Source organism: Miscanthus floridulus, chromosome 3 (genome assembly GCF_019320115.1).
Source record: "Miscanthus floridulus cultivar M001 chromosome 3, ASM1932011v1, whole genome shotgun sequence".
Taxonomy (NCBI): Eukaryota; Viridiplantae; Streptophyta; class Magnoliopsida; order Poales; family Poaceae; genus Miscanthus; species Miscanthus floridulus.
This window is the reverse complement of record NC_089582.1, coordinates 30,848,619-30,861,888: the sequence shown is the minus strand read 5'-3', so window position 1 is coordinate 30,861,888 and position 13,270 is coordinate 30,848,619. Positions and strand designations below refer to the sequence as shown.

Below are 13,270 nucleotides of genomic sequence, written 5' to 3'. Positions count from 1 at the left end.
GAGGAAAGGTGATGCCAGAGAGAGAGAAACTCACTGATCCGCTAGTGAATCCGGAGTGTGATGTTGAGCTAGAGGTTATCCAATGTAGATGAGATGGTGCGGGTCGCCTTTGCCGAGAAGGGGTCGCTGCCGTCGAAGGAGGAGGGGCACTGGAAGGTGCTGAGCGTCGTTGGCCTCGCTGTTGTTCATTGTGGCCTTCCTTCGGCGACAGGCGGCCCCCATCCAGACGCTGTTGTCGGGGTTGTGGCTGATGATGATGGCGTAGTCCTAGATGCCTCGGCGGAGGGGCATCACAGTCGCCGGTGTGGTGCTCGACGTTGCGGATGACGACGCCTTCGAGGATCCTGCAGAGCGGCGGGACGTTGCCAATGGAGGGCGTGGCGCAGCGGCCGCAGTAGATGAACTAGCCTATGTACATGCTAGGACGTTGCCGATGGAGAGCGTGGCGCGGCGACTGCAGTAGTACTTGTAGTAAAGCTACGCAGAGACTGTAGTTGAATAAGTTTGTGGGGGAGCCCTCGAGTAAACAGTCCTCTGAATTTATGAGTACATTAGTCCTTTTTGTGATGAAATCACTTTGTAAGTTGTGAATTTGTGCGAAGAATGAACAAATTTTCATCTTTTGTTTACGGCAAACAACTTTTTAGCTTCCTCTTTTTGTAGAAGAGGTTTCGGTGCCCTCCGACCCTTCCCATGGTTCAAGTCGTAAGAAACTAGGAGTGCGGGCGAATTAATTTTGATCATGCTGGTGAGCAAAGAGGTCGTAGCCGCTGGGGCGTGGGTCTCCCGCAGTCCTACCAGTTGTACTCAGAATTTGTTCCCGAAATCTTAGTCCTTAGGACTTGTTACGAGAAGAATGGAAAGCTTAGAGAATGTTTACAAATATAACACAGGAAGTTTGTGCAAGATAAACGTACTTATATCACTTATACCAGCCCTCGAGTGAGGTCCAACCCCTCACAATTTTGCAGGGGTTGGATGTCACTGAAGATCAAGGATTTGTGAAGACAAAAACTGATAAGGAAAAGTATACGTTTATTAAGGGTAAAAGCAACATAGCTGCTCAATGTTCCAGGCGTTGGTGAAGACCTTGCCGTCGATGGTTTTCAACCTGTAGGCGCCTGGCTAGAGTACTTCTGCGACGACGTACGGCCCCTCCCAGGGTGGAGAGAGCTTGCGGCGGTCCTTGTTGCTCTGTACGAGGCGAAGAACAAGGTCCCCGATGTTGAATGCTCGGTCCCGCACCGGTTGGCTATGGTACCGACGCAGCGCCTGTTGATACTTGGCTGAACGGAGGAGGGCGATATCACGGGCTTTGTCTAGTTGGTCCATGGCGTCTTGGTGGGATGCCTTGGCTCCCTGTTCGTTGTATGCTCTAATTCTTGGCGCTCCATAGTCGAGGTCCGACGGGAGGACGGCCTCGGCACCGTAGATCATGAAGAAAGGTGTGTAGCCGGTGGCCCGGCTGGGAGTTGTTCTCAGGCTCCAGAGTGCTGCGAGGAGCTTGGCGACCCAGCATGCGCTGAACTTGTTCAACTGGTTGAAGATCCTGGGCTTGAGGCCCTATAGGAGCATGCCGTTTGTGCATTCGACCTACCCGTTCGTTCGGGGGTGCGCGATGGCGGCCCAATCGACCCGGATGTGTTGTTCATCGCAGAATCGAATGAATTTCCTACCGGTGAACTGCGTGCCGTTGTCTGTGATGATGAAGTTTGGTACTCCAAAACGATGGATGATGTCGAGGAAGAACAGCACAGCCTGCTCGGATTTGATCGGGGAGATCGGCCGAGCTTCGATCCATTTCATAAACTTGTCTATGGGGACAAGTAGGTGGGTGAAGCCCCCGGGCACCTTTTTGAATGGCCCAACCAGGTCGAGCCCCCAGACCGTGAAGGGCCACATGATGGGAATCATCTGGAGTGCCTAGGCCGGGAGGTGAGTTTGTCGAGCATAGTACTGACACCCTTCGCAGGTGCGTACGATTTGCTCGGCGTCAGCTACTGCAGTGGGCCAGTAGAAGCCCTGTCAAAATGTGTTTCCAACCAAGGTCCTCGATGTGGCATGATGACCATAGACCCCACCGTGGATGTCATTCAGCAGAAGTTTTCCCTGTTCGCTAGGGATACAGAGCTGCAGGATCCTGGTGTGGCTCCGTTTGTAGAGTTCGCCTTCTACAAGAACGAAGGATTTGGCGCGACGTGCGAGCCGTCGAGCTTCCGTCTTGTCTGTCGGCAGTGTGTCGCGGAGGAGGTAGTTGAGGTAAAGCGTTCTCTAGTCATCCGGAGGGTTGGGCTCTGCCGCTGGATCCTCTTCAAGCTCCATGACCTCGGGGTCGGATGGAGCGGTCGGCGGGTCAGCCCTCGGGGCCGGATTAGATGGGCCATCGTTGGCCCGTTCCGACCCCTCATAGCACACCGAGGGCTTATGTTGATCATTGGCGAAGACACCCATTGGCATTGGTTCTCGGCCGGACGCTGCTTTCGCGAGCGTGTCGGCCGCTTCGTTGAGGCGCCTCGGGATGTTATTGAGTTCGAGGCCATCGAATTTGTCCTCTAGCCGTCGGACTTCCTAGCAGTACGCCGCTATCTTGACGTCGTGGCAGCTTGACTCCTTCATGACTTGGTTGACGACCAGCTGGGAGTCGCCCCTGTTGTCGAGGCGTCGGATGCCCAACTCGATGGTGATTCGTAGGCCGTTGATGAGCGCTTCATATTCGGCCACATTATTTGATGAGGGAAAATGGAGACAAACCATGTACCTCAGGTGGACCCCGAGGGGTGATACGAAGACCAGCCCCGCGCTGGCGCCCTTCTTCATTAGGGACCCATCGAAGTACATCGTCCAATACTCCGGATCGACGACCGCTGGTGGCATCAAGATCTCGGTCCATTCCGCAATGAAGTCGGCCAATACCTGGGATTTGATCGTCGTTCGGGAGGCATACGTGATGCCTTGACCCATTAGCTCGAGTGCCCATTTCGTGGTTCTTCCCGTCGTGTCCTGGCTCTGGACGACCTCGCCAAGGGGGAACAACGTTACGACCGTCACGGGATGCGACTCGAAGTAGTGGCACAGCTTCCGCTTGGTGATGAGGACGGCGTAGAGGAGCTTCTGGATTTGGGAGTAATGGGTCTTGGAGTCGGATAGTACCTCGCTGATGAAATACACAGGGCGCTGGACCTTAAGGGCGTGTCCCTCTTCCTCTCGCTCTACTACCAGGGCGGCATTGACCACCTGCGTTGTGGCCGCTATGTATAGCAGGAGGGACTCGCCGTCACTTGGAGGAACCAGGATCGGGGGCTTTGCCAGAAGTTGCTTGACCCCGTCAAGTGCCTCCTGGGCCTCGGACGTCCACTCGAAGCGGTCAGCTTTCTTTAGAAGTCAGTAAAGGGGGAGACCTCGTTCGCCGAGGCGCGAGATGAATCGGCTGAGGGCGGCGAGGCACCCTGCGACTTGCTGGACCCCCTTTATGTTCTGAATCGGGCCCATCCTTGCGATGGCTGATATTTTCTCTGGGTTGGCTTCAATGCCACGCTCGGAGATGATGAAGCCGAGCAGCATGCCCCTCGAAACGCCAAAAACACATTTCTCGAGACTAAGTTTGATGCCATTCGCCCAGAGTTTCACAAAGGTTCACTCGAGATCAGTGACAAGGTGGTCAGCCCGTTTGGACTTAACTACAATGTCGTCGACGTAGGCCTCAATGGTCCGCCCGATGAGGTCCCCGAAGTATTTGAGCATACAACGCTGGTAGGTAGCCCCGGCGTTCTTCAGACCGAACGGCATTGAGGTGTAGCAGAACGATCCAAAGGGGGTGATAAAAGACGTCACGAGCTGGTCGGACTCTTTCATCATGATTTGATGGTAGCCGGAATATGCGTCAAGGAAGCAGAGGGTTTCGCACCCCGAGGTGGAATCGACTATTTGGTCGATGCGTGGCAAAGGAAACGGGTCCTTTGGGCATGCCTTGCTGAGACCCGTATAGTCAACACACATTCTCCATTTCCCACTCTTCTTTTGTACAAGAATGGGATTTGCTAACCACTCTGGGTGGTGTACTTCCCTGATGAATCCGACGGCCAATAGTTTTGTTATTTCTTCACCGATGGCCCTGCGCTTTCCTTCGTCGAAGCGACGCAGGCGTTGCTTCACCGATTTGGAGCCTGGGTGGATTTTCAAGGTGTGCTCGGCGACTTCCCTCGGGATGCCTAGCATGTCCGAGGGCTTCCACGCAAATATGTCTTTATTGTCGCGGAGGAAGTCGACGAGCGCGCTTTCCTATTCGGAGGAGAGCGTGGTACCAATGCGTACCATTTTACCCTTAGAGCCGCTGGGATCTATGAGGACCTCTCTGGAGCCCCCTGCTGATTCGAACGTCCTGGTGGATTTCTTTGCGTCGGGCGCTTCTTCAGCGACCTCTTCCTTGAGGGCGGCGAGTTCCCCGGAGGCGACGATAGCCGTGGCGTGGCCACAGCACTCGACCTCGCACTCGTAGGCCCGCTGGAAGGAGGTGCCGACGGTGCTGACCCTGCGGGGACTCAGCATTTTCAGCTTGAGGTACGTATAGTTGGGAATGGCCATGAACTTTGCGTAACATGGATGCCCTAGGATGGCGTGGAAGGTTCTAGGGAACCCCACCATGTCGAAGGTGAGGGTCTCAGTCTATTAATTGGACCGATCCCCGAAGGTGATGGGCAGATCCATCTGTCCCAGTGGTACGGCCTGTCTGCCAGGCACGACTCTGTGGAAGGGCGCTCGGATGTTGCGGAGGTTCGTCCGATCGACGCCCATCTCGTCGAGCATCTTGGCGTACATGATGTTGAGGCCACTGCCTCCGTCCATCAGTACTTTTGTGAGTCGCTTTGGGCCGACGATCGGGTCGACAACAAGCGGGTACCTTCCCGGGTGTGGGACGTCATTCGGATGGTCGGTCTGGTCGAAGGTTATGGCGAATTCTGACCATCGGAGGAAGGCAGGCGTGGCCGGTCCGGCAGTATAGACCTCGCGGCGTGCGACCTTCTAGCACCGTTTGGAGTCGTAGGCTGTTGATCCTCCGAAGATCATAAGGGCACCGTTTGGCGACGGGAAGGTGTCGTCCTTCTCCTCGGCATCGTCCATGGTGGGGGCGGGTTCCTTCGCATGCTCTCCTTTGTTCGAGCTTCTGGACAAGAATTTGCACATGAGGCCACAATCCTTGTACAGATGTTTGGCCAGGAAAGCATGGTTTGGGCATGGCCCATCGAGCATTTTTTTGAAGTGGTTCGGAGTGCCCTCCATGGGCTTCCAGCCACCCTTGCGGTCGGTAGCGGCCACGAGCGAGTCGTCACGCCGTTGCTTCTTATTCTTTCTTTTGGTGGAACGATTGGAGGCGCCTTCGCCGACGCCCTCGTCCCGCCTTGCCTTGCTGTCGGAACGGTCGAAGATTGCTCCGACCACCTCCTCTCCTGAGGCGTGGCTGGTGGTGATGTCCAGGAGTTCCTTGGTGGTCCGCGGGCCCTTGCGACCTAGCTTATGGACCAAGGACTCATAGGTGGTTCCAAACAGGAAGGCTCCTATCATGTCGGCGTTGGCGATGTTGGGGAGCTCGTTGCACTACCGGGAGAAGCGCAGGATGTACCTGCGGAGGGTTTCATTAGCCTTCTGGCGGCAGTTCTTGAGGTCCCATGGGTTCCCCGGGCGCTTGTATGTGCCCTAGAAGTTCCCCACAAAGATTTCCCTCAGATCCGCCTAACTCTGAATGGCGTTGGACGGTAAGTGCTGCAACCACGCTCGTGCCGAATCGGCCAAGAACAGTGGGAGGTAGCGAATAATGAAATCGTCATCATTCACGCCACCGGCTTGACAGGCAAGCTGATAGTCTTTGAGCCAAAGCCTGGGGTTTGTTTCTCCAGAATATTTAGGGATATTAGTAGGTGGTCGGTACCTTGGTGGGAAAGCAGCGTTGAGGATGTGCGGGCCGAAGGCCTAAGGGCCTGGTAGGCCAGGGCTCAGGCTCCGGTCCTCGCCGCTGTCGTAGCGTCCACCACATCGAGGATGATAGCCACGGTGGGCTCCTTCCCTGCGTCGTTGTAGGTGCGCCTGCGGGCATCGATGGTGCTGCGCGCGTCGCGGTTGTGGCCGAGACGTTGATGTACCAGGACAGCAATGTGCTGCCTATCGCCTGGTGGTGTCTGGTGAACCGACGCGTCCTTGGTAGGGCGCACCGAGGGCATGTGCTGGCTGGCATCGAGTTCACGTCGCTGAGACAACGAGCTTTCCGCCTGCTATGCCACCGCACGCTTAAGCAACATGCGAATTTCTCGGCGGGCCCGGCGATCCTCGGACGTTGCTGCCTCTGGAAGGCCGTGAAGCAAGGCCGTTGCAGCGGCGATGTTCTAACTTGCCCGAGCGAAGTGAGGGAGGTTCCCGTTGTCGGTGAGGATCCTTTGGTGTACATTGCGAGCCATGGCGCGCGCGTCCACTGTTTTCACGGCATTCGATCTCGCGATTGATGTCCGCGTACTCCCGCACGAGCCTTTGTCCGGCCTCATCGATCTCTAGCTTCTGGGCTCTCAGCTGCTCCATCCTCAAGCGAGATGGGGCCACTGGCTCCCCTCCGGTCGTGCCGTCAGGGTTGCCTGTCGGGGTGGCCTCCTCCCCTGAGAAGCTTTCGACGCGCCCCTCGGGGGTTTCCGCCATGAAGCATTCCCGGGAAGGGTGATGGCTCCTCCTGCTGGAGTCAGAGCTAGAGGATGATCCTGGCTCCTCCGTGAGGAGCTTGTAGAGAGTCTCCGTGTCATGTTTGATTGCCCCCATGAACTCACTGTCGTGGGAGGCTGAACCATGCGTAGTGCCACAAGGCGGCCAGCGACCGCCGTGGCGTTGCGGAGACCAAACGGAAACGCTGTAGGGGCGCTCTGTACGTGGCATTCCGGAGAGAGGAGCCCCTCCCCGGAAGGCTGCGCCGTGTCGTTGTCGTTGGAAAGGGTGTGGCGATGCTGGTCCTCCCTAGACTGCTGGAGCCTAAGGGAGGCGCCGAGCTGGCGTCCAAGCCTCTTGACGTCGAGGACGATGGGGGGGAGAGATTGGATGGCAACGTGAGCCCGTACCAACTCTCATCCCATCGTGATGATGAAATCTAGGTTCCCGAAGCGCACGTGTGCGTGTGGCAGAACCTCCTAAATTATAGGGCCCACATGCATCTGTCACTGTCCAACGACCACTGATGACTATGCATATGTTCCTAATAACTTAAGAAGACTGACGGGTGTCCTCGGGGAACCCCGAATCATCCACGATTTCTGAGCAGGATCACATTACAGAGTCATTGTAGTATTACAACATTTATTCAAATATCTACACCAGAGTAAATCAGTGGAAGTCTTACAATAACTTAGTTTACAAAACGGTAGTTTCAAACCTTACAACTAAGTTCGATAATTATTACAAAATGTAGTAATGGAGTGGTATTATAACATAATACAAACACACAATTAGATTGCCCTGCCCAAGGGCCATGCATTTACTTATCGTCATCGCATTGAACAACAGTCATGCAGCACGGTTCAAAGCAGACCTGCTCATGAGCCTCACCTGCAACAAGGGTCAACGAACCCTGAGTACAAAAGTACTCAACAAGACTTAACCGAAATAAAAACTGATAGAACTCAGGAATGCAGGCTCAGGGATTCAAGGTATGGCTTTAGCAATAATCAAAGTTCTTTTGCATAAAAGCTCTTTAACAAAATTCTTTATTTCAATATTTAAAACTTCATAAAAACCATATATGAATCTGCCATGATCCATAATGAGATCATGAACTTCATATCAAACTCTTTCTCAAACCTTCCTCTATTTCCAGTTATTAACTACGATGATGAACAGAGAGTTGAGTCTCCATAACCGAGGAGCAACGACGATTCAAACCGATTAAACCCAGCTGGGGATTCCAGACCACACGACATATGCAGGTCCCCGACCTACATATATCAACCTACCCTCAGATCCTCTAAAACAAGAACGGATCCACGCCACCTGAGAATACAGTACTCCACCAATCCAGCCCATTGCCATGTGGGTACACGCTATTCCCGCCATCTCTCCACTCCCAGTGCGCGAGTAGCCATTCTCGTAATAGAATAGCCAAGTTAAGGCTTATCGGAGTATGTGGTTAGTACTACAAAGTCTCATCTCACGCAGTTCAACAACGGACGGACCTTAATTGACACAGGCGAAAAAGAACCCGCTCACAAGACCTCCATGTCTTGTGGCTTCCCTACACCGAGTCCACCTAGTCTAGATTTATTACTTCACATGCTCATATCTCATGATCACATAAGTAACCAAGCATAACCAAAGATCCATTTAAAACTCGTAGGTGACAGGTAATCACCTGACTTTTATTTGTCTAAGCATGGCTAAGCATAACTAGACATTTACGAAGTAAAACTGGTAACAAGGTAGATATGGAAAAACAAGGTTGGTAATGCTCCAATTAGGTTTGCACACAACTCCTAATCACTTAATGCAGTACTTGAAAGCAAAAGCGATATAAATTTGTAAAACACAAGGTAGGTTTAAATGCATCCGGGGCTTGCCTTGGTCGATAGAAAAGGTTAGTTCCACAGAGAGATTATGGAGTTAGACTTGACAACATCACCATTGATGGATGAACCTTCTCCAACACTTGATCAACACGAGCACCATTGAATGATGACACTCATCCGAAGATTGGTCAACGCGAACCTTCTCACTCACGTATGCACTACACGTAAATAAATAATACATGCTTTAGCATGATGGATTGTATGACATGATGCATGGAGGTGCATTGGTGAAAGCATAAAAGATTAACTAACTTGAATACAACTTTCCTTCACGGTACAATTGCAAGTAATTAGCATAAAGCATTTTTAGTCGTTCTTCTAACAAGTCAAAGGTTCACTTATCATACATGCTTACCAACTAAAGCTTCACCATGAAAAGACATGTATAAACAATATACAAGGAAATGTATAACTTTTACTTTTTACCCAAGAGGTTGCATCTAAGAAGCAATCAAGTTTATTAACATGCATTTACTAATGAAATTCTTAATTATGTCATTTAGAATTATTAACTAAAGGGCGAACATAATCATATCAAGAAGGTAATCACTTGGCCATGACACAGCAGGGGTGGGGTGTTTCATGATCTATAATCAACTCCAAAAACCATTCAGGACATCTCATGATTTATGTTTATCATTTCGACAATTATTAACTAATAATTAAGGCATATAAATAAGAGTATAATTAAACATCATCAAATTAATCCCAAACTTTTTGTGGAGGCAGGCTTTAACAATAAACAGATACAATAAAAGTTTCATGGTCACTGGATATTTATTTTGGCCTATAAAAATCACACAATAAGCATTTCTTAATTAAAAGGACTAATTTTTAAGCATCCAAAAACTATTGATTTTCATGGTTTCATATTTTTCCTACATAGAGGACATCATGAAGAGGCTACACAAAAAATTTCATGATTTTAGCGTGCACCAATAAATAGTAATTAAATTCACAAGTTTCAGCTAAAAATAGAAAAAGAAAAAGAAAAACCCTGTAGTGAACTATTCACCTGAGTCACGCTCTTCGCATTTAGGCCCCTGTATTAGTTTCTATTGCTGCGCGAAGCCCCTGTCGCGATTTTGAAGAACAGAGGACGCTGGAGAGGCTCGATTTTCGGCCGGTGAAGACTCGCCGGTGGCAATTGGAGGGGTGGTCGAGCGACGGGGTGGCGAGGCGAGCCTGAGGGTGGCCGCAGCTCGGCCGGTCGTGGCCCATGACGGCCTGGTCACGCGAGCCCGCGGCTCGGCGGCGGAGTGGCACGGCGGCAGGGCACCTCGATGGCGAAGCGAGGTCGGAGTGGGGTTGCGGAGGTACAGCCTAGTCCGGGGAGGCCGGTGGCTGTGGTTTCTAGGCACAAGGAGGCGTGGAGGCACAGGAGCTAGTGGCGGCCGCGGAAACTGGCACGGCGGCTGGTCACGGCGTGAACGGCGGCGATGTCGTTCCAGCGTGCTCTGTGCGGTAGAGGTAAAATGAATAAGTTAACAAGCAACATGGTATCACGGAGAGCTCAGAACCATACTCGGGAGGAGGAGATAGGCACCAGAGCGCTCTGGCCACGGAGAGGTGGAGCTCGGCGGCGCTGCGGACGGCCGCGAAGGGGATGACGGCGCTCGGCTGATTCTGATGAACTGGGATGGCTCGAGTGGTGTCAGCTGAAGCGCAAGGAGCAGGCGAAGCTGGGTGAGCAAGCTATTGGGTGATGGTTGATCATCGGCATTGAATTTCACCGACAAAGAGAGCTCAGCCGGCGGCGGTGACGGAAAAAGCAGAGGGGCAGAACGACGAAAAACGGCGACGTCGGAGGCTTTAAACTACGACCAGGAAGAACGAAGAAGCCACGCAGGAACCTTCTCCGCGCCAGCGCGATGCCGAAGATGGCCACGGCCGCGACTGGAACGCTGAGGAAGCTCACCGACGGTGAGGTGTCGTCCGCGAGCACTGTTCACCAAAATTACAGAATTGCCACTCGCTTTGAATCCCAAATTACTCCCAAATTTATGTGGCAACTCAAAAATCTCCAAAAATAAAAGTTGTTTAAAATTCAAAGTTCTACAACTTTGCTTTAATAACCACCCCCTAATTCGGTCTACATTTTGAAATGCAAATTTGAATTCAAAAAGGTAACATTTAAAGAATTACGCCTTTTTAAATTGCTTCAATTTTTATAAAACAACTTTGAAAACTCCAAAAACCAACTTTGTACAACTCAACAAGCTCTACACTTTTGCTTTTAGGCTCAACCCCAAAATATGCTTAGATTTTGAAATGGGGTTTTCCACGATAAAATTAAATGCTAATTTAGGGTTTTCGGAAATCCAATCCAATACAAAATTTTTGAACTTTATTAAGGAAGAATTTGAATTGGTTAATAGATTCCTACATCAAAATCCACAAAGTTTCATAACCATTATTATTAACATTATTTCAGGTAATATATAAAACACTCCATAAAATAACATTCGCATACTATAATATTAACATGAAATGCATTCATGAGTTGATGCATGATGATTATGCATAATGATGACATGATCACCTTCTTAATTACTTTTTAACATCAAGGATGTTACAGTGCGCCTGGGACCCAGCTGATGTCGTAGTTAGCCATCCGTGGCCTGGTTTGGAACGCGCAAAGTCACCTACCTGGCGCGCCAACTGTCGGTGTTTTGAACAAACACCGGCTAGTAAATTTATAATTATGCGCGTTAGGCCCGGATGGTGCGCTAAAGGACACAAGGTTTATACTGGTTCGGGTTGAATGTCCCTACGTCCAGTTTGTTGCTGCTCGTGTTATTAGCACCGAAAACGGTTCGTAGCAGGGGGTACAAACGGTCGAGAGAGGGACTGGTCCCAGGTCTCTGAATGAAGGGTCGAAAGGATGCCAAGAGACTGGTGGTGGCTTGGCTGTGTATGTGATGTGGAACTGAACTCTCTATGAGCTCGTCTGTATGTGAGTTATCCGTCAAAAATCGGTCCCTCTAGTGGGGAGCCCTGCCCTCCCTTTTATAGATCCAAGGGGGAGCAGGGGTTACAGATGGGAGAAAAAGGAAAATACCAAAGACATAGAAGGTCCTTCGAGGGACTCGGGTCTTCCTTTTTCCCTACACCTGCCCTGCCAACATGGCAGATCGTGTCAGAAGAGGCGTGTTCGTTTATCCTCGTAGGCCATGCCCTGGCCTGATTTTAGCAAGTGGGTTCGTCCCATCCCACCCCTCCGGGCGGCGTGTCGGACAAGGGTGTTGTCCTGTAGCCCTAAGGGGAGCGGGCAGCGCGGTGACTGCTTGTTTGCCACTGTAGAGGACGGGAGTCCCCCTTTGGAACGTAGTGGTTGTCGTATGTCTGTGTCGGATTCTTTGTCAGAGGGCTGAAGGCGGCGCCTACAACACTGTAGGGCGAAGAGCACGTGCCTGCAACACTATTTAGGCCCTGCTACGTCCGGAAGGGTCTAAGCGCCCGTCCCGTCACGCTCTAATGGTACTTTCTTGCAGGGGCGCAGGGCATGGACCTTGATGCCGCGGTTGACTCGAAGGTCTTGTCTTACCCCGTGCCTACCGTCATGAAGGGGCGGGGTGCGGTTGTCAGGCGAGGCGGAGCCAGCCTTTGGACATCGGGCGAGGCAAGAGCCACCCTTCGGCCGCTGGGTGAGGCGGAGCTGGCCCACGGGCGTCGGGCGAGGCGTAGCCTGGCCCCGGACGTCGGGTGAGGCGGACCCCGTCCTCAGCCCTCGGGCGAGGCGGAGCATAGCCCTCTGCCCTCGGGCGAGGCGGAGCTGTCCCTCAGCCGTCGGGTGAGGCGGTGCTGGCCCACGGGCGTCGGGCGAGGCGGAGCCAAACTCCCGTTGCTCTGGCAAGAAGCGCAGTAGTGCTCTTGTCTGACCGGGAGTTTTTAACGTTCGATGGTTATTAGTTTGTATTTGACAATTATTGTCCAATCATGGCCTAACTAGGCTCAAAAGATTTGTCTCGTAATTTACAATCAAACTGTGTAATTATTTATTTTTTTATCTACATTTAATACTCCATGTATGTGTCAAAGATTTGATGTGATAGAGAGAGTAAAAAAACTTGCAATGTAAACAAGGCCCCACTCACAAAGCAATCAGGTATTGTGAAAGCAACACACGTGGTCCAACCACATGTCCCGCACCTTTAGTTCGGTCGGCTTCCGCGTGCACTACACCAAAGCGTATTCATTTGGACCCGCTCACAAAGCAATCAGGTATGGAGAGGACCCGGCCGGCGGTAGGCCAAAGTGACCAATCAGGCGGTTAATGAAAACGCTCTCTCATGAATAGCTGTTAATGATTGAGAAAGGTATAACAGCGTAGGAGCAATTCTGAGTGTCTAAAAATAGGCAACAAAATTTATGATTCAGCTATTCTCTAAAATAGAAACCTCTCTCGAAAGCTAGATCATTCCAACAGCCTATCTAAGTGGGTGTTTGGTTTCTCCTTCTAAATTTTAGTCGATGTCCCATCAGATATTTAGACACATGCATGGAGTATTAAATATAAACTAATTACGAAACGAATTGCACAACTTGCGACTAATTTGCGAGACGAATCTTTTAAGCCTAATTAGTCCATGATTTAACAACGTGGTCCTACAGTAAACATGTGCAAATGATGGATTAATTAGGCTTAAAAAATTCGTCTCGTGGAGTACTGACGTATTAAGTAA

The 13,270-nt window shown here is 51.3% G+C and overlaps 1 protein-coding gene across 1 annotated transcript; it reads right to left on the bottom strand.

Moving 5' to 3' along the window:
- Positions 1 to 4,278: 4,278 nt before the first annotated feature.
- Positions 4,279 to 4,641, bottom strand: LOC136543442 (uncharacterized). The gene has a single exon (XM_066535888.1). The coding sequence runs from the start codon at positions 4,639 to 4,641 to the stop codon at positions 4,279 to 4,281; it is 363 nt and encodes a 120-aa protein (XP_066391985.1).
- Between the last annotated feature and the right edge of the window lie 8,629 nt (positions 4,642 to 13,270).

Excerpts from the sequence above, each read along its gene's own strand:
- LOC136543442 (XM_066535888.1), bottom strand. The coding sequence starts at position 4,641 with ATGGTGGGGTTCCCTAGAACCTTCCACGCCATCCTAGGGCATCCATGT.